Genomic DNA, 21,042 nt, shown 5'->3' with positions numbered 1-21,042 from the left:
TTTTCATTGGAGGTCATGAGTAGGATGTTTTCAGTGGACTTTTTTCTTATTTACCGAAAACTCTGCCCAAGGCTTCCGAAGAAGACATTAACGCCAGAAAAGGTGGGAAGGAAGAGGATAAACACCAGGCAGGGGAATGGACTCAGGTATGGTAGCAATATCTATAGTGTTGGAAGATCAAAAAGACCAAGTTAATCTTCATGGAGGAAATCTATGTGGTCACTAATAGTCAACAACAACTACAAATTGATGGAAGATAAAATTTTAGCAAACTAATGAGCACCAAAATGAAGACAGAGATGATAGAAGATAGATAGATAGATAGATAGATAGATAGATAGATAGATAGATAGATAGATAGATAGATAGATAGATAGATAGATAGATAGATAGATAGATAGATAGATAGATAGAAGTAGAAGAGGGAGAGGGAGGAAGGAAGGAAGGAAGGAAGGAAGGAAGGAAGGAAGGAAGGAAGGAAGGAAGGAAGGAAGGAAAGAAAACGAATGAAAGAGAAAGAAAGAAAAAGTAAGAAAGAGAAAGAAAGAAGAAGGATGGAAGGAAGGGAGAAAGAGAAAGAAAGCGAGAAGGAAGGAAGGAAGGAAGGAGGGAGGGAGGGAAGGAAAGAAAGAAAGAAAGAAAGAAAGAAAGAAAGAAAGAAAGAAAGAAAGAAGGAAGGAAGGAAGACAGGAAGGGAGGGAGGAAAGAAAATAGACAAAAGAAGGGAGGGAAGAAAGAGAGAAAGAAAGAAAGAAAGAAAGAAAGAAAGAAAGAAAGAGAAAGGGAAGGAAGGAAGGAAGGAAGGAAATAGAGAAAGAGAAAGAAAGAGAAAGAAGGAAGGAAGGAAAGAAAAAGAAGGAAGGAAGGGAGAAAGAGAAAGAAGGAAGGAAAAAACGAAAGAACAAAAGAAAGAAAGAAAGAACGAACGAAAGAACGAACGAAAGAAAGAAAGAAAGAAAGAAAGAAAGAAAGAAAGAACCCACCAATAACTGAGATGTAGGGAAAGGAAGCCCAGCATACTTCAAAAGGCTCCATTTGGAACCGTTCTAAGCCAGGCCCCTACAGAGAAACGACAACTACCATTCCCAGCAGCCTCCGGGAAAGACTGTTGCTAAGAGACCGGAGGCGGGGAGTCCAACTGTCCGCAGCCGGATTTTTCTCGGCATCGCAAGCGGAGGAAGCGCCGCGCGGCTCTGCTGGAGGGGACCGTCCGGCTCCAGATGTGAGTGGGGGGGGGGCTTGACGGGGACGCGGGAGGGCGCCTGGGGGTGCATCTCCGGGAAGGATGGGGGGCTGTTGCTGGCATGCACCCAAAGTAGGGGGCGGTTCGCGTCCATGGGGGGGAAAATCGGGGTCCTTCGGGGTGAGGGGGGGGGAGCTGGAAGCGTGATTCCCCGGGCTTGGAAGGGTGGAAGGTGGCTATTGAGGGAGGGGTTCAGTTGCTCATGACACGTGGATTTTGCATATTCCCACCCCACCCCCCGGGAGCTGGAATTGAGATGCTTGGCTTTGCAATTTCTTATTCACAACAATCCGGCGAGGTAGGACTGCAAACAGGACTGGTCCCAGGACTCTCAGGGTACCCCGGTGGTGGTGGGAGGGGAAGCCTGAATCCGGACAGAGCCCTGCATTGCAGGAGGGACTTTTTTGAGGTACCCAGAGTTGTTGAGAGTTCAAGGGACAGACAAATTTAAGAAATGTTGTTATATTGTGTCACGTGTTCAGTATTGTTGTGGTTCATTTTGAGTGGAAGGATCCTTCCGAGCCCAGGATATAGAAAGGGGCCAGGATGAAAGTTTGCAACCCTTTGCAATTTTCCTCCTCCTTTGCATTTCCTTTTTCTCTCTCTCTCTCTGTATCACTTGCTAAATTCATTCAAGGGGCTGCATTCATGCAACATGCCGAACAATAAACTAAACTAACCATACCAGCTAAGTTTTCCTGAGCCACAAACTAGCCAACCGTGGTCTCTCTGGATATCTGGACCTGGAGAATTCGACAAAACTCTGCTCTCTTTTTTATGGTTGGGATATATTGTTTATCTTCCGTTGATTCGATCATTGAGATCAGGATGTGAAACATAAAAATGCATGAATTCTTTTGTAGACAGATTCTGCTCTGAAGGGTCCTTGGTGGTCTCTGAGCTTGCTTGTTTTCTTGCAGATGTTTCATTAGCCTATCGGGGTAACATCATCAGTGCTACTGTAGTAAGGAGTCCGTGCTGTCAGTTTATATCCTGGTGGCTTGCCCTGTCCATGCAGGCAGTCTTTGTTGTGACCCAGGCCCAAGTAGGTAGTAATAAACTTAGTCCATGGAAAAACAAACTTTATTCAAACAGCTGGGAATTACTTCATTCCCAGCGTCGTTCAACTCAAAGTAAAACAAATGCCTCCCAACACAAATTCCTCAATTATCTCACAAACCTTAGTCCAATTAGGCAAACTGCAAAAGGCCCTTCCTGGCAAATATCCAGAAGCCACAAAAACAAAGACGTACACGAAGCAGAAGACGGAGCAGAAGACTCAACTACAACATTGTTTTCCGGCAAAGCTCAAATGTCAGTCCTGGTCTGTTTTTAAGCCTTATGGGAGGAGCCAATCATCTCTTGACCCTACTCCCAAATTGTCCTCTCTGCTTGAGCTGCTCTCGCCTTTTGGCAGCTCTTCTCATGCATGCATTAGGAACAGGCTCCTCCTGTTCCTCTGCCTCACTACTATCAGTCTCTGGAGGCTCTGGAGGCTCTGGAGTCTGCACCTCACTTCCCGATGGCCCTGGCCTCACCTCAGCCTTATCGCTGTCCAACTCTGTTGCCAGCTCCGTAGGTAGCTGACAGACCACAACAGTCTTAGAGATTCTTCGGTTGGGCTGTTTGCTGTTGACTTCTTGGGCAGTTGCTTGATTGTGGTATTGATTGTTGGTCTGATGTTAACCTTAGAATTAATCTACACTGATCTGGGTGCTGTTAACTGCTGGTGGAGAGGTGCTTGAGTCTTTTTGTTCCCTTTTGGGCTAGTTTGATTTTCTCTTTTGCATAGTCTATAGATGCTGCTAATGTCTATGAGTCTGTCGATGGCTAATTTGTCAGAGTGCCAGGCTTCTAGAAATTCCCTGGCGTTTTTGGACTTGGCTTGGTGTAGGATGGACACATTTTTTTCCAAATGGTTAAATCTCTCTAAATCTGATTCCATTCTGTATTGTCTTTCTGGATTCCTTTAGCCTGTAGCGCTTGTGAATCCACGGAACCCTTGGAACTGACCAGAACTTCAAATTTACCACTTAAAAAAAAAACAAATGGGAATCTTGCATGCTGAAAAGCCGTGGTTCCCATTCTCCAGCACTGTTATTTCCAAAATGACCGAAATATTTGCTATATACTTCCTTAAGAATTTTTTTTTTAAAGAGGTGGGTAACGGAAGTCCAGGGTTTTGCTTGGCGATTTATGTTCCCCTGAAAAAGGACTAATGCAGGAAGTCCTCATCTTATAACAGTTTGTTTAGTGACCAAAGTTATGACAGCACTGGAAAAAGTGATTTACGACCATTTCCCACACTTATGACCATTGCAGCATCCCCATGGTCATATGATTTACGTTCGGATGCTTGACAGCTGTCTCATATTTATGACGATTGCAGAGTCCTGACTCGTGTGATCCCCTTTTGCGAATCTTCTGACAAGCAAAGTCAATGGGGAAGCCAGATTCACTTAACAACACTGTTACTCATTTAACAACCGCAGTGATTCACTTAACAAAAGAAAAAGTCGTAACACGGGGCAAAACTCACGTAACAAATTTCTCATTTGGCAACGTAAATTTTGGGTTCAGTTGTGGTTGTAATTCGAAGACTTACCTGTATTAGCAGAGGTGGCAGAGAGAGAGAGAGAGAGTTCTGCAGGAGGAAGAGGCAGGGAAGAAAGGGTAGCTGGTACAGGTAGTCCTCAAGTTACGACCGCAATTGAGCCCAAAATTTATGTTGCTAAGGGAAACATTTGTTAAGTGAGTTTGCCCCATCTTGCGACTTTTCTTGCCACCGTTGTTAAGGGAATCGTTGCATTTGTTGACTGAGTAGCACGATCGGTGAGTGAATCAGGATTCCCCGTTGACTTTGCTTGTCAGTCGGTCTCAAAAGCTGGTCACGTGATCCCAGGACACTGGAACCGTCCTAAATGTGAATCAATCGCCAAGCATCTTCCTGAATTTTGATGACGTGACCCTGGAGATGCTGGGACGGCCGTAAGTGTGTGAAAAATGTCCATAAATCACTTTTTTTCAGTGCCGTCGTAACTTTTGAACGCTAAGTGAACTGTTGTAAGTCGAGGACTACCTCTGCAGCTGTGCTTTCTACCTGTCTCGGAACAAACCTTAGATAAGGCAGGTCAGTTTCCCCCACCAACTGCAACCTAGTCTCAAGATTCCAAATGCAGCCATTAATTAGCCTTTGCAAGGTAGAGGACTCCTGTTGCAACCACAAGCCGATCTGAGCCAAGATTCCTGCTAGGATATTATTATGGGGATTTTTCTTACACCAGCGTAAAGTTGGTCTTCCCAGCAGTTTTCCCAGGTTGGAATCACCTGCCCTCCAAACGTCCCTTACAAAAGGGCCTCTTTTCCTTCACCTTTTATTTTATTTATTTATTTATTTTATTTTGTCACAACAATATATGTAGGTATCATACAAAAAGATTATATAGTAAATAAACACATATATGTAAATATAAGGAGTAAATATAAGGAGGTATAAGCATATATATAGGAAGAAGAAAAGAAAAACAATAGGACAGGAACGGTAGGCACGTTTGTGCGCTTATGCACGTCCCTTATGGTCCTCTTAGGAATGGGGTGAGGTCAATAGTAGAAAGTTTTTGGATAAAACTTTTAGGATTATGGGAAGAGACCACAGAGTCAGGTAAAGTATTCCAAGCACTGATGATTCTGTTACAGAATCATATTTTCTGCAATCTAGATTAAAGCGGTTGACATTAAGTTTAAATCTATTGGTTGCTCTAGTATTATTGCAATTAAAACTGAAGTAGTTTAGATTTTAGATCCTTGCTGTCCCATGATTTCAAGCCAAACAGCCTCCCAACTGTTTGTACAGTAACTTGGCTCTTAAACGGACGTTTGCCCTCCAAGCTGACAGAATAAACATCTCTAGGCTGTGCTGGAATGAGGCCAAGCATTAATCCTCCTCCTCCTCCTCTTCCTCCTCCTCCTCCTCCTCTTTGTCAGAGAAAAGAAATTGGCTCCTAATGCTGAGGCTGGCCTGATACTGTGCCAGCCAGCTATTGTCTTTATGCAAAATCAGGGATCGCCCGATTGCCTTTTTTGCTTCTCCTAGGTACGAGGAAGGCATGGAAGATATTTAAAATTCGCTTTCTGGATGTTTCGCGGGAAGTTCAGAGACTGCTGCGGTTTTGCTCACTTGTCTTCACACCTGCCTAAACTACACGGGCAGATTTCTGATCTCCGCAGACAGATCTCTGATACCTGTGGTGGGTTTGTAACTGCTCGGTGGAGACAGATTACCGAGGTTTTGAGGTCCCTCTGCTATGTCGTAATGCGAGACATGCTTTTTACTTGAGAAAGAGGCGGCCAATCGATTTGGTTCGGACCATGCAGTGTAAACCGACATTGACATGGATTGTTTTAGGAATCTCCTAGCTTTAAAGCAGGGGTAGTCAACCTTTTTATACCTACCGCCCACTTTTGTATCTCTGTTAGTAGTAACATTTTCTAACCGCCCACCGGTTCCACAGTAATGCGCCGTGTATCGTCGTCTGCGCATGCCTCTCGCGCATCGTGGATTGGGTTTGGGGGGGGCGCCAGCTACCAGCTCTGCTTGTCTGTTACAGCTGGGTGGTGTGGGGGGAGATGCGCAAGCTATTCTGGGACGAGGCTCTTTTGTTTGCGGTCGCACTATAGCACCATTTAGTTTCACTTACGTAACGTGAACTAAACTTATGCGCGGGCGATACAAATAGTATATTTTCAGAAATTTAAATTGTCACGGGGAATTTTATGGAAACCTAATGAAAATGTTTTTAAATAATGCTACAAAAAAATTGTAAAAAGTCAATTAAATTAAAAAAAAAAGGAAAGTACTTCAGTATCGGACAAAACCCCTACCGCCCACCATGAAAGCTGGAACACCCACTAGTGGGTAGTAGGGACCAGGTTGACTACCATTGCTTTAAAGAATGGTCCCCGAGTCTGTTATCAGTGTCGTGTCCCACTCCTCCGCTGACGGCCGGGTCAGGGAAATCCGAATCAGGCGTGCCTCTGCAGCTCTGCCAAAGTCCTAGCAAAGTCCCTAAGGCAGGCAGGAGACCAGAAAGTGACTTCAGCAAGATATGTTCGACTTTGCCTGACTCAGAGAATGCCAGAAAGCAGATCCTTTATATAGGCCATGGGGTGTGGCTCCATGACTCAGCACTTATCCAGGCCTGCCCCTCCCTTCCTTCTGACGCCGCTGCCTATCAATTCTTCTGAAGTGAGGGTCACTCCAGTCGGCAGCTGTTGGTAATTGACCTCCCTCAGGTTCACATGCTGTGGGGGAGGGGGAGGGGTCTAGTTGCTCCGTTTGCCTGGGCATGGAGCCAGGGCTGGGGCCGGGAGGTGCTTCCTCCTCCTCAGCCTGTCTGGGCATGGAGCCAGGGCTGGGGCCGGGAGGCATATTAGGACATTCCTCAGCGTTCGGAAGCAGATAAGAAGGCCCCGGCTGCGGTGAGAGCGGGCAAGACACAACAATCAGGACTAGAACTTGTGAATACTGGATTGAGCTGCATTTGGAGGTTCATTTGCTATTCTGGGCATGACTGAGAAACATAATGTATGAATAATACAATAGAAGGGAAGAGAAATAGATCTAATTTGCGCCTGACATTTTCACTCCTTAATGATACAGTCAGGGTTGGGATTCAACTAGTTCGGACCAGTTCAGGAGAATCAGATGTTAATTTTAATCTGGTTCGCCAAATCGGTAGTTACAAGGACTGGCTGACCCTGCCCACCCCATCCTTCCCCTCCCAGGAGTCTCCACATGGCCCATTTTGGATGCAAGGTAAATGCAGGGCCCGCGCAGAGGCTCTGGGAGGACGAAAAACTGGCCTACCGGAAGTCCAGAAACAGGCCATTTCCAGCCTCCGGAGGGCCAGGGGAGGCCATTTTCGCGTCTTGGAGGCTCCAGGAAATCCTCCGGAGCCTGGAGACGGTGAAAAATGGGCCTACCAGAAGTCCGGAAATGCACCATTTCTGTCCTCCTGAGGCTTCAGGGAAGCCTACTAGGCCCAAAATGGGGTGCGGAGGGTTGCACGTGCATGTGCAGGGGGGTGGGAGAGCTTGGGGGGGTTTGGATACGCCTGCGCAGGGGGTGGGGCAGCACGGGGGGGTTATCACCAGAGCCTGGGGAGGGTGAAAAACAGGTCTACCGGAAGTCCGCAAATGGGCCTTTTTCCAGCCTCCGGAGAGCCTCCGGTGCCCAGGGGAGGCCTTTTTCACCCTCCTGGAGGCTCGAGGAAAACCTCCGGAGTCTGAAGAGGGTGAAAATACCCCCCCTTGCCATGGTGCAGGAGGCCAAGTAGGCCATACCCCCACATGGCCACGCCCACCCAGCAACCAGGCAGCGAACCGGTTGCTAAAATTTTTCAATCCCGCCCCTGGATACAGTGGATGATGATTGCATTTTTTTCTTCTTCTAAACTTCTTCCTTCCAGCTACCCACTCACACATTATCCATGGTTCTGTAACAAACTCGGTTCTTATTTGCAACAGGTTCCCCCCAAAGATGAGATTTTGCCATTCCTGGTTAGAATCTACGAAGTAAGGTTGAGATGTCGGAAGGTCCCTCCAGGATCACAGGTCCCATTCCTCCAGATCCCACCCTATGTCCGGATTATTACAGACGTCCGTTATCAGGTCAGTCTCTGGATATGTCCGGAATTCTTATGAAGTCTGTTCACCACAATAAACCTGTCCTCCATCTGCAGGTTGCATGTTTGTCTTCCTACCTCCAAAAGGGGTGCAATGGCTCAGCGATTTAAGACGCTGAGCTTGTCAGTTGGAAAACCGACAGCCCCGGTTCGAGACCCAAGCATGGGGTGAGCTCCCGTTCCTTGCCTCGGCTCCTGCCCACCTAGCAGTTCGAAAGCATGCAAATGCGAGTAGGTAAATAGGTACCACTTCGGTGAGAAGATAAATAACATTCCGTGCACCTCGGCATATAGTCATCTTGGCCACATGAACACAGAAAATGTCTTCGGACAATGCTGGATCCCTCAGCCAAAAAACAGAGATGAGCAAATTGCCCTAGAGTCAAACATGACTGGGCAGGTGAAGCCTTTACCTTTACCTTCCTACATCCATTGTGAAATGGAGGGATCTCTTGGCTAGTTAATTGAGGGTGTGCTCTCCACAAAAGGATACCTTTCAAACCGCTGAATTGACATGTCCATCATGCCCAATCTGTATGAGCATCTGTACAGCACTTTTTCACTGTGCATTTAATGTCTTTTTCCTGCTCCCCATCCAGGGGTGAAATCCAGCAGGTTCTGACAGGTTCTGGTGAACTGGTAGCGGAACGTTTGAGCAGTTCAGAGAACCAGCAAATACCACCTCTGGCTAGCCCCAGAGTAGGGAGGGAATGAAGATTTTGCAATATCCTTCCTCCAGGAGTGGGGGGAGGGAATGGGGATTTTGCAGTATCCTTCTCTCAGGAGTGGGGAGGGAATGGGGATTTTGCAATATCCTTCCCCCAGGAGTGGGGGGAGGTAATGGGGATTTTGCAATATCTTTCCCCCAGGAGTGGGGAAGGAATGAAGATTTTGCAATATCCTTCCCCCAGGAGTGAAGAGGGAATGGGGATTTTGCAGTATCCTTCTGTCAGGAGTGGGGAGGAGGGAATGGGGATTTTGCAATATCCTTCCCCCAGGAGTGGGGAAGGAATGGGGATTTTGCAGTATCCTTCTGTCAGGAGTGGGGAGGGAATGGGGATTTTTCAATATCCTTCCCCCAGGAGTGAGGAGGGAATGGGGATTTTGCAATATCCTTCCCCCAGGAGTGAGGAGGGAATGGGGATTTTGCAATATCCTTCCCCCAGGAGTGGGGAAGGAATGGGGATTTTGCAATATCCTTCCCCCAGGAGTGGGGAGGGAATGGAGATTTTGCAGTGTCCTTCCCCTGCCATGCCCACCAAGCCACACCACACCCACCAAGCCACGCCCACAGAACCGGTAGTAAAAAAAATTGGATTTCACCACTGTCCCTGTCCTTGAGCATTCTGAGAATTTTCGGCAGCCAAAGTTTGCCACTGGTTCCGCTCTTAAGCCACTGGTACCCTTTCCTGATTTTTCTCTTTTGTGTGTGTGTCTTTAGCACGAGGAAGGCTAGAAGGGAACGCCCTGAAATTGGATCTGCTTCCTGGCCCCATCCCGCCAGAGTTCAGCCTCTATCCTGGATGCTACAGCGCTCGCTGCCCGCAACCTCCTCCACGGATTAAGCCCAACGCCAGGGACATCTTGGAGAAGGGACAAAACGGCACCGTAGGAGTTCTCCTGAAGCTAGATGAGATCTCCTTCTTTGAAGAACTGAGGCCCAAACGTAAGTGGAGGATAACAAGATTCCACAGATGTTGGTAGAGTGTTGTCTAAGCCAGGGGTCTCCAACCTTGGTCCCTTTAAGACAGCGGTTCTCAACCAGTGGGTCGCGACCGTATTGGGGGTCGAATGACGATTTGCCAGGGGTCGCCTAAGACCATCGGAAATACGGGAAGTATACTTGTGAGTCGAAGAATCGCGCTCTAATGGTTGACTCTACAAACCAGCTGCAGGCTCTTCAAATCGCTAGCCGAATTCAGCTTCAGGCGCGATGAATTAAAAAGGAGAGAAATCTTTGCTCTGATGTCTCCCTCTCAAGTCAGCTGCAATCACTCCCAATCGCTAGCCTAATCTGGCTTCAGGCGCCATAAACTTAATAGGGGAGGAGTCTCCGCTTTAATGCCTCTGTCCTCAAGGCAATCGCAAGCAGTTCAGATCGCTAGCCAATACGGCTTCAGGCGTGATAAATTCAAAAGGAAAATAATTTTATGGTTGGGAGTCGCCACATCGTGGGGAAATGTATTAAAGGGGTCGCAGCACTATAAAGGTTGAGAACCACTGCTTTAAGACTTGTGGACTTCAACTCCCAGAATTCCTCAGCCAGCTTTGCTGGCTGAGGGACTCTGGGAGTTGAAGTCCACAAGTCTTAAAGGGACCAAGGTTGGAGACCCCTGGTCTAAGCTGCCAACTGGTTCCTCAGACCCGCTCTTCTTCTGCTGCTGCTTCTCTGTGGAGCAGTTATGGCCAGGATGCCTTCAGAGGACAACCCAAGAAGCCTTTTTTTTCCTTCGGTGCAGGCAGGGATCACAAAGACCACAAGAAGGAGAACCTGAGGCGCATGCGAGAGATCCAGCGGAAGTGCCGAGAGAAAGAACAAGCTCGGCAGCTGAGTCAACCCAAGCCGGTGAAAGCTCTCTGGAAGTCCCAGAAGTATGAAAATGTGGAATCCAAAGTCAAGGCAAAGTTGCAGGTACCACCGAGGCCATCCCTTGCTTCCCTTAATTTAATGCTGTCGAGAAACAGTCCGGCGCATCAGCTAAAGTAGTGTTTTTCCAGCAGAGCAAATATTCCAGATGTGTGTACTTTAGCTCCCAGAATTTTTGGCGACCGAATTGATTGTTTGGGTTAAGAAATTCGGTACTATGTGTTGTGACCCAGGCCCCAGTAGGTAGTAGGAAACTCAGTGTAAAAACAATTAACTTTATTCGAACAGCTGAGAATTACTTCCTGATCTCCGGACCTTCCGCCGCGAGCTGAAGACGTATTTATTCTTCCGCGCAGGACTGGCATAGAATTAGTATTATTATTTGTAATTTTAAATGGGGTTTTATGGTTTTATGTATTTTAATTTAGGGGCCAAATTTAATAAGTTTTTTATCAGTGTTTTTATTTGTATTGTATTGGTGGTTTTTATCTGGCTGTGAACCGCCATGAGTCCTTCGGGAGAAGGGCGGTATAAAATAATAATAATAATAATAATAATAATAATAATAATAATAATAATAATAATAATTATTATTATTATTATTATTATTATTATTATTATTATTATTATTATTATTATTATTTTCAGTGCAAATTAAAGCAAATTCCTCCCAACACAAATTCCTCATTCCTGTCACTAACCTTGGTACAATTAGGCAAACTGCCAAATGCCTTTCTTGGCAAAAGTTCAGAAGACACCGAATACAAAAATAAATGCAAGAAGATGAAGCTACCAACGTTGTTTTCTGGCAAAGCCCAAAGCCGTTGCTGGTCAGTTTTAAGACTTATGGGAGGGGCCAATCATCTCTTGGCCCTACTCCCAATTTGTCCTCTTTGCTTGAGCTGCTCTTGCCTTTTGGCAGCTCTTCTCATGTGTGCATTAGGAACAGGCTCCTCCTGTTCCTCTGCCTCACTACTGTCAGCCTCTGGAGGCTCTGGAGTCCATACATCACTCCCCGATGGCCCTGGCCCCACCTCAGCCTCAGACACAGAGCCTTCATCTGGGCCTTCCCCAGCCTCCAGGACTGGCCCACGCTCTTCCTCAGCCTCATCGCTGTCCGACTCGGTTGCCAGCTTCGCCGGCTGCTGGTGGACCACAACACTGGGGTTCTTGAGAACACAAGCGAGCAGTCAGAGGACAGAAAGCTAGCATGACTAAACCTTGGTTAGTCTATATGTGAAGGTATGTTTGGATGTGGCAGGGCTATTTTATTAAACATTAAACCAGTTTGGGTCTAAACAGCGGTGAATTTGAGGGGTCCTTGGTACTCTCTGGCTTGGTTGTTTCCTTGCAGGCATTTCATTACCCAACTAGGTAACTCCATCAGAATGCTAGAAGGGAATTGGGTTTGCCGTTTATTTATATTCCAGTAGTTTGCCCTGATAGTGTTGGTGGGAGTGTTCTTGGTAGTTCCTTGATTAGGTTTGCTGTTGGCTTGTTTGCCCAACTTGGGAATTCCTTGATTGTGGTATCTATGGAGATTTTGGAAGGAAATGGAAGGATTTCCCCTGGTTAATTGTCCTCACTGTTAGGAAGTTCCTCCTTGATTAGTTTCCATCTATTGTTTCTTCTCCTGCCCTTTGGTGCTTTGGAAAATAAGTTGACCCCTTCCTCTTTGTGGCAACCACTCCAATACTGGAATACTGCTAGATAGAGACCCGCTCAGTGGTGGGATTCAAATAATTTAACAATTTAGGGTTCTCTGCCCTAATGACCAGCTGGGTAGGCGTGGCTCAGTGGTCATGTGACCATGTGAGTGTGGCCCATTCAACATCACTCACGTTGATGAGGCGCTTTGTCTTAGCTGTTACAATGTAAGAAGGGTTAACCAGAGAGGCAGTTTCTGTAAGCAGGACAATAAAGATTAGGCTAGAAATACCAGAATGTTACCTTCCTGCCTTCCTTACAGGATTAGCCCTGTAAAGTGGAAAAAAAGCAAAATAAGATTTCTTCCAACAACCGGTTCTTCCGAATAGGTGCGAACTGGCTGAATCCCACCCGCTGGACCCGCTGATCTGAAATATTTGTTTATATAATATAGTTTTCTTGTTAGATAAGACTATGCAATACTTTTTTCCCATCAAGTGGCTGTTCCTTCTCTTTCTGGGTTTCGCAGGAGAATCCGAGCCCCCCTCATCCAGAGGCTCAGAAGTACTTGAGAGCCTATTCTCGCTGTGGCACAGGAATCCATCCTCGCCGATCGCCGTCCCCAAACCCTTCCCAGTTGTGTGAAATGGATTCAGGAGCTGCCCCGGCTCAGAACGGGAACGGCAAGGTGTGTGTGTGTGTGTGTGTGTGTGTATACAGGTAGTCCCCGACTTATAACTTAATGTCAATTTCAGCACCCCCACCCCACCCCACCCCATGGTCAAATTATCAAAAGTTGGACGCTTGGCAACTGGCTCGTATTTAAGATGGTTGTAGGGTCCCAGAATCATGTCCTCCCATTTTGTGACCTCCTTAATAAGTAAAGCCAATGAGGAAGCCAGATTGACTTTCACAACTGTGGGAAGGGAAGTTGTAAAACAGGAGAAAAATTCACTTAGGTGGTTCACTTATGTACACTGAGAGCATATGCATCAAGACAAATTCCTTGTGTGTCCAATCATACTTGGCCAATAAAAATTCTATTCTATTCTATTCTATTCTATTCTATTCTATTCTATTCTATTCTATTCTATTCTATTCTATTCTATTAGCAGCAAAAATGTTGGGCTCCATTGTCGCCGTACGTCAAGGACTACCTATAATTGGGAAGGAGGAAAAAAAAATAAGGGGCAAGAAAAGGGAGGACTATGAATATGAGTAGATGTTTCTGAACTATAGTTCCCAGCTTCCCTCACCATTGACAGCTGTGGATGCTGGGAGATGTAGTTCAACCTATGCAAACATGACAAAAGGCAGGGGGCTGCCTCTATCCGAGTGTGCTCTGCGGCACCATTAGGCATTGTGGGAATCATGCAGGGATGGGCTGCTAGGGGTTCGGGAGAACCTCTAGCTAAGATTCGATGCAATTCGGAGAACCCCCAAATCCCACTCCTGGCTGCTCCCTCCCACGCAGCCTGTTTTGGATGCAGGTAAGTACAGGGAGCACAGGGAGGGTGAAAAACAGGCCTACCGGAAGTTTGGGAAGGCAAGAAATGGGCCCATTTCTGGCCTCCAGACAGCCTCCAGAGCCTGGGGAGGCCGTTTTTGCCCTCCCAGAGGCTCGAGGAAAGCCTCCGGAGCCTGGGGAGGGCAAAAACACCCACCCACCCCGCCGTGGTTTAGGAGACTGACTAGGTCACACCCACCATGGTCACACCCACCCAGCAACCGGGTAGAGAACCGCTTGCTAAAATTTTTGAAGCCCACCCCTGGAATCACGCCTTGGCCCAGTGGGTGGATCTGGCCATTTCTGGGTTGCCGCCACTCTTGTCTCTGTTCGTTTTATCGTCGCCTTCTTTCTTTCCGCTCCAGGTCCCAGAGAACAGCGGCACGGTGGATTTCGTCAGCCACAACGCCCAAAACGCAAAACGCGCCACGCTGCAACGCTCCCGCTCCCTGCAGTCGATCAACAAAGTCCTGGAGCAGAAGCAGAAAGATCTGGAAGAGTACAACACCAAGCAGAAAGGCCACGTGCCCCACTAGTAAGCTCTCCGGGCTGGCTGAGGTGATACGGGCGGCCTGCAGGCCAACCAATCTAGAGCTTTAGGGATTCTGGGAATTGAAGTCCACAAGTCTTAAAGTTGCCAAGGTTGGAGACCCCTGATCTCGAGGGTGGCAGGTTGGGAACGGCAGGGCTGTCCTCCGGCAAAGGGTGAGCAACCGCCTCCTGGAAATTTAGAGAGCCACTCCGCTCTGGTACTTCAGAGCATGTCAGATTCAGCTTTTTAGGAACAGAAGGTCTGGAAACGTGTATTTGACAAACCAGCGAAGGTGAGATCCTTCCGGTCTGACGGCCTGTTTAGCGATATCAGTGCTAGAAACGAACACCTCTACTTTTTGGATCCCGTTTCAAAAAGAGGCTTCAGAAAAGACCGAACAATTTCTTGTAGCTGTTGGCCTTCTCTCAGTTCCATCCCTAAAAGGCTGGGTTGATGACCAGGCCAGAAAGAGAAAGCATTTTGGCTGGGAAAAGGCCTTCCTTCCTTCCTTCCTTCCTTCCTTCCTTCCTTCCTTCCTTCCTTCCTTCCTTCCTTCCTTTCTTCCTTCCTTCTTTCCTTCCTTCCTCCCTCCCTCCCTCCCTCCCTCCTTCCTTCCTCCCTCCTTCTTTCCTTTTTCCTCCCTTCGTCTCTCCTCCCTCCCTCCTTCCTTCCTTCTTCCTCCCTTCCTCTCTCCCCTCCCTCTCTCCCTCCGTCCTTCCTTCATCCCTCCACTCCCTCCTTCCTTTCCTCCCTCCTCCATCTCCTTCCCTCCTTCCTTCCTTCTCCCTTCCTCCCTCCCTTCTTCCGCCCTCCCTGCTTCCTTCCTTCTTCCTTCCTTCCTCTCTCCCGCCTCCCTCCTTCCTCCCTCCCCCTCCTTCCTTCTTCCTCCTTTCCACTCTCCCCCCTCCCTCCTTCCTTCTTACTCCCTTCCTTCCTCCTCTCTCCCTCCCTCCCTCCTTCCTTCCTTCCTTCCTTCCTTCCTTCCGGTCTCTGCTTTACTATTCTTATAAGTGACTTCCAATTTTCTGCTCTATGTAGCCTGATTGAGCGGAAGGACCACTGGCGCAAAGAAGCCGAGGAACGCCTGCGTAACACGCCTGATCCTGACACGCCACCTGGCCATGCCATGATGCCCGAGAGCCAGCGCCTAGAAACCCTCAAGAACCTCAAAGAGAGTAAGAAGGGTGGAGGTGAAACCCTCTGAAGCTGCCCTCTTATAGACTTCACACACACACACACACACACACACACACACACACACACACACACTTAACCAGGATAAGGAAAGAGCTAGGGGTTAATGCTAAGGGTAGGATTAGGTCCCAGATGTCCCATTCTCCTCTTCCTTGCTTTCTTGCCTTACTGAGTTTTTAATCTCTTGGAATTTAAATAGAGGGTGGATTAGCTCTAAGACACAAGGAACACGTTCACGGCAAGCCAATTTTTTCAGAATCCCGATGTTATCTTATAAGCATAGGCAACCATGGATTGGTCTCCTGCATTGTGCGCAGCCGTGATTCATGCAGTCATGGCTCATCGAACCTCACATATCGCTGGCTAGTGGGATACAGTACAACACCGCGAACTGTAAAACCTGGCTCACAAATCCAAATGGCTGAGACAGAATAGAATAGAGTAGAGTAGAGTAGAGTAGAGTAGAATAGAATAGAATAGAATAGAATAGAATAGAAGGAATGGAGTGGAATGGAATGGAATGGAATGGAATGGAATGGAATGGAACAGAACGGAATGGAACAGAACGGAATGGAATAAGAGTAGAGTTGGGATGGGATGGGATGGGATGAAATAGAATAGAATAGGAGTTGGAATGGAATGGAATAGAACAGAACAGAACAGAATAGAAGGAAATGGAATGGAATGGAATGGAATAAGAATAGAGTTGGAATGGGATGGGATGGGATAGAACAGAATAGAATAGAATAGAATAAGGAGGAGAAGGAGAATGGAATAGAATAACAGAGTTGGAAGGGACCTTGGAGGTCTTCTAGTCCAACTCCCTGCTTAGGCAGGAAACCCTACACCACTTCAGATAACCATTTGTCTGAAGTGGTGTAGGGTTTCCTGCCTCAGCAGGGGGTTAGGCACAACCAACGACACTAGAACCAAATAAAGCCCATTATGGCTTGGTGCAACACGTTGATGGGTCAACTGAGGTCGCCGAAGAAGACCGGCTATCAGAATTGTCCACTGATGGTGCTCCTTTTTTCTCTTCCCCCTCCCCCATCTCATCTCTGTAGGCCAAGCGAAGCTCTTGAAGGAGCTCCTGCTGCTTCCCGTGAGAATCGATACTCTGAGTGTCCAAACCCGGCGAGTTTCTTTAGAGAAGAAGCTGTCACAGATCGAAGAGGCCCTCAAAATCTTCTCCCGGCCCAAAGTCTTCGTCAAGTTGGACTCCTAAGCAGGGAGGCCATTTTGTCTTCAGCCTCTCCAGCCTCTTGCACTCATAAGTTCCACAGGTGGCTTTGCTTCCTCACACGGTGGCTCCCGCAATGTAGGTTTGTCTTGTGGCGTTGTCCGTTGTTCTGGCTGTAAGCCCTGATTCTTTTCAGCACGAGGAAGCAAATCCGCGTGTCTCGGTCAGGCATGGGAAACCAGCGCAAGCAGTAAGGATTAAGAGCCGGGAAAATGAAAAAATGGAACCCAAAAGCTTTTGACGGGCCAAGAGAGCGGTTTCCCAAATTCCGTAAACCTTCTTAAGAAGGTCTTCCCTTTCAAGCAAAGGAAAAGCTTTATTATTATTATTTTTAAAAAAGTACACATTTTCAGCGAGTTTAGAGGAGTGTGTGCATTTTTAACTGAGAACAGTTTTAAACAAATAAAGCATGTTTTGTAAGCTAAGTGTTCTGTCTCCTTCCCCACTTCAGACCCACGAGCTGGCCTTCAGCCAGTGGATTCACGGCTCTTATCAGTCCTGGCTGAGAAATCGCAGCTGCCTGCCAAAGTTCAAACAAATGACTCACGTAGCAAGACTTTCAGCTCTTTTGAAACGGATCAGCTAAACTTTTGCTTCCCGTGGAGTGCAAGCAGTCCCAAAACTCCTTATATATCCTGTGGGGTGGGGCTCCTGCCCCACCCTTCCCTTTGATGACGCCGCCTCTCTAATCTTCTGAAGCACGGTTCAATCCAAGCTTGATTATTATTATTATCAGCTGGGTCTAAAGGCGTAGCCTGGGGAAGGGAGGAATCAGGGGATCACGGCCTCATTACGTCCTCCGACTGGTCTGGTTCTGGCTCCTGGAGCCGGGCCAAAGGCATCGGTTCTCCCGAGGTAAGCTTTACCGGCCCTTCCCCCTCACTCTCAGAGTCACTTTCGGGCATGGGGCCAGGTTCGGGGGCTGGAGTCACAACACTAAGTTGGAAGTTGTGAGGGCCTTTCCTAAATAATTCTAGAACGATTCTTCAACGTTGGCCATGTCAGTCTTTTCATTTTCTTCTTCTTCAGTGCTTGGAAAAGTTGCCCCTTAATTTGCAAATTTCAGTTAAGGTGATTTTTCTCCTTTGAAAGAACTTTCCAAAGTACCAGTTTTTTTATGTTATTTTATTTTTTTGCAACTCACTACGGCCAACTCGCCACAGGACAAGAGTTAACACTAAATATCAAAGAAATGGTGGAATCGAATCTGTGAAGAAAGGATGCAAAAGGAGGGGCAGGAGGAAACGCGAAGGACAAAATAGAATGAAAATATTTTTAAATTTTCTCGTTAAATAATCCGATCGATTGGTTAAATTGTTCTGCTGCAAAGTTGTCCCAACTGGCGAGTTGGATAAGGTGAGTTGGCTGCACCAAGTTAGCTGCGGCCAGATGCCTCATTTGGAACAAGAACCGGTGGCAGGAATTTGCCAGATTTCTCGGCCTCTGACAAATTTATATCTCTGTTTTGTTGATCTGGTTTGTGCTGCCATCTACCGATGGGTCCGATAAATGTTTGAAGAAAGTTCACTGCACACAAAGAACTAAAGCATGCGAAGGGTTTACTCTGAGGTTAATGACCCTTGACAAGCCCGGCATGACTTAAGCTGACAACTGCTACCCGTTGCATTTTCTGTTTACACCAGGCCAAGGTTTGCAATAAAGACCACCTCAGATTAACAGATGAGTTGGAAAGGATTTTTTAGGTCCTCTAGTGCTTGCCAACTTTAAGCCTGGTGGATTTTTAACTCCCAGAATTCCACAGCCAGCTTGGCTGGCTGAGGAATTCTGGGAGTTGAAGTCTGCCAGGCTTAAAGTTGGCAAGGTTGGAGACCCCTGCTCTAGTCCAACCACCCCCCCACTCAAGCAGGAGACCCTACACCATTTCTGACACATGGCAGTCTAATCTTTTCTTGAAAGTCTCAAGTGATGAAGCTCCCAAAACTTCCAAAGGCAACTTCTATTCCATGGGTTGATTATTCTCACTGTCAGAAAGTTCCTCCTCATTTCTAGCTTGAATCTCTCCTTGGTCAGTTTCCATCCATTATTCCTTGTCTGGCCTTCAGGTGCTTTGGAAAGTAGCTCGACCCCCTCCTCTCTGTGGCAGCCCCTTAAATATTGGAAGACTGCTATCATGTCTCCCTTGGTCCTTCTCTTCACTAGACTAGCTATGACCAGTTCTTGCAACCATTCTTCAAACGTTTTAGCTTCCAGTCCCCTAATCATCCTGGTTGGTCTCCTCTGCACTCTTTCTAGAGTCTCAACAACTTTTTTTATTTATACCTCTCCATAATCCAGATCAGGGGTCTCCAATCTTGGCAACTTTAAGACTTGTGGACTTCAACTCCCAGAATTCCTTAGAAGGGAGGAATTGCGAGTTGAAGGCCACAAGTCTTAAAGTTGCCAAGGTTGGAGACCCCTCCCCTTGGTCCAGATAACCCTGTATCAATAAGTTATTTGGACACATTGAAACATGCAGAGAAAATGCTTCGCGCAGCACAGCTGTGATTGTCAGAACCTTTTTTTTTACTTTTTAAAAGCATTTTTACTACCTGTTCGCCCAAACCAGTAGTAAAAAATGCTTTTAAAAAGTTTTTTAAAAGGTTCCCAAGATCGTGCGCCACAGCCGATTCCCCCCACCCCCTTGCTGTTCTACTTACCTTCCCAAGCCGCCTTTTGGTGTGTATTGCACATGTGCGGCCAGCGAGCCGGTAGCAAACTGGTTCAGATTTCACCACTGGTTTACCCCCTAGGTGTATATTGCTAAGACAGAAGAGCCATCAAAACATCACGATCCCTGTTCCTACAGATCAAAGAGGTGCAACTCTTTGCAGCCCCAAACCAAAACGGTGGGAAACAGTTCTCACTGCCTGTGCAGACATTGCCACTGAGCTGTGGTGGACCTGGTCCCCTCAGCAGAATAAGAGAACTTGGGTCTTCCAAGAGGATTGTCAGAATGATCAAAGTTTCAGGTGATGGAATTTTTTTTTCTTGGGCAGCTGAAGACCAGGGGTCAGTTAGCTTGGTACCAAATGAGGCATTTATACAGAATGCTTATTTGTGGACTTTTAAAATAACACTCATCGACTCTTATATCCCGGCTGCTTAATAGTTCTTTTCTGAAGCACTGCTAGGCAGCATGAACAATGAAAATGCTAGAGATGATTGATAGATTGGAGGGAGGAAGGGATGTAGATAGCGATAATAGATAGGAGAGAGAGAGAGAGATGTGGGTGGATGGATGGATGGATGGAGATAGATGGATGATAGATTGGATGAATGGATGGATGGGTAGGTAAGTAGATAGACAGACAGACAGACAGACAGGGAGTTAAAGTCTGCCAGGCTTAAAGTTGGCAAGTTAAAGACAGACAGATGGATAAATGGATAGATAGATGTGGGTGGATGGATGGATGGATGGATGGATGGATGGATGGATGGATGGATGAATGGATGGAGAGGGATGATAGATTGGATGGATGGCTAGGTAGGTAGGTAGGTAGGTAGATGGATGGATGGATGGATGGATGGATGGATGGATGGATGGATGGATGGATGTGGTGGATGGATGGATAGACAGACAGACAGACACAGACAGAGATGTGGGTGGATGGATGGAGAGAGATGGATGATAGATTGGATGGATAGATAGATAGGTAGATAGGTACATAGATAGACAGACAGACAGATAGATGTGGATGGATGGATGGAGATAGATGATAGATTGGATGGATAGATAGGTAGATAGATGTAGAGAGACAGACAGAGAGAGAGACAGACAGACAGACAACAGACAGATATGGATGCTTGGGCATATTTCGCTTAGGTCTGAATGACTGAAAAGAGCAAGTACCCAAAACCTGCAGGCCGTGTCACTGCTGGTTGAGTTTTAAAGTGAACAAGAGGAATCTTGAGTGTCTGTAATTTAAAAAGTAAATGAGGTTTCTGCATGACCAGTCATTCAAGTGCTGTTAGCCGGCTGTAGAAGAGAAGCAGCGCTGACTCGCTACGATCAATACAGTCGGTTTCGCTTGAAAGCATCGATTTGTCTCTTCTTCGGTTTTCTTTCGTTTTGTTTGCCTGACGAGGGTTTAAGTAAGTGGGTGGCAACCATTTCCTAATCATTAGTGAAAAGACAGTAGGAGGACAGTTCGCACAATAGGGAGGCTTCCACCTCGCAAAGACTCACACGTACATCAAGAACACAATGTGTACATCAAAATCCGTCACCTTAATGAGAAAGAAGATAAGTTTTCCCAATCTGGTGCCCTCCAGACAGATGGAACTACTACAGTTGGGCGGATGGCTGACATACAAGGTCACTCTTTAAAGTGCTAGGACATTGATGGCTAACCTTTTCCGGACCGGGTGCCTAAAGCATGCATGCGTGCGTGCGAATACACACGCGCATG

General features: G+C 46.9%; 1 protein-coding gene across 1 annotated transcript; it reads left to right on the top strand.

Moving 5' to 3' along the window:
• Positions 1-1,127: 1,127 nt before the first annotated feature.
• On the top strand, positions 1,128-17,069 carry ENKD1 (enkurin domain containing 1). The gene is made up of 8 exons (XM_058155599.1): positions 1,128-1,222; positions 7,769-7,912; positions 9,368-9,592; positions 10,386-10,558; positions 12,690-12,848; positions 14,033-14,202; positions 15,238-15,374; positions 16,458-17,069. The coding sequence occupies exons 2-8, from the start codon at positions 7,828-7,830 to the stop codon at positions 16,616-16,618; spliced, it is 1,110 nt and encodes a 369-aa protein (XP_058011582.1). The 5' UTR covers positions 1,128-1,222; positions 7,769-7,827; the 3' UTR covers positions 16,619-17,069.
• The last annotated feature ends 3,973 nt before the right edge of the window (positions 17,070-21,042 follow it).

Source organism: Ahaetulla prasina, chromosome 12 (assembly GCF_028640845.1).
Source record: "Ahaetulla prasina isolate Xishuangbanna chromosome 12, ASM2864084v1, whole genome shotgun sequence".
In the NCBI taxonomy this organism is placed as follows: Eukaryota; Metazoa; Chordata; class Lepidosauria; order Squamata; family Colubridae; genus Ahaetulla; species Ahaetulla prasina.
This window is presented reverse-complemented; position numbering and strand designations above follow the sequence as displayed.

Bases quoted from the DNA above. Each gene is read 5' to 3' on its own strand.
- ENKD1 (XM_058155599.1), top strand. From the start codon at position 7,828: ATGTCGGAAGGTCCCTCCAGGATCACAGGTCCCATTCCTCCAGATCCC. The intron at 7,913-9,367 runs GTCAGTCTCTGG...GTGTGTCTTTAG, and splicing joins TTACAGACGTCCGTTATCAG to CACGAGGAAGGCTAGAAGGG. The intron at 12,849-14,032 runs GTGTGTGTGTGT...TTTCCGCTCCAG, and splicing joins CTCAGAACGGGAACGGCAAG to GTCCCAGAGAACAGCGGCAC.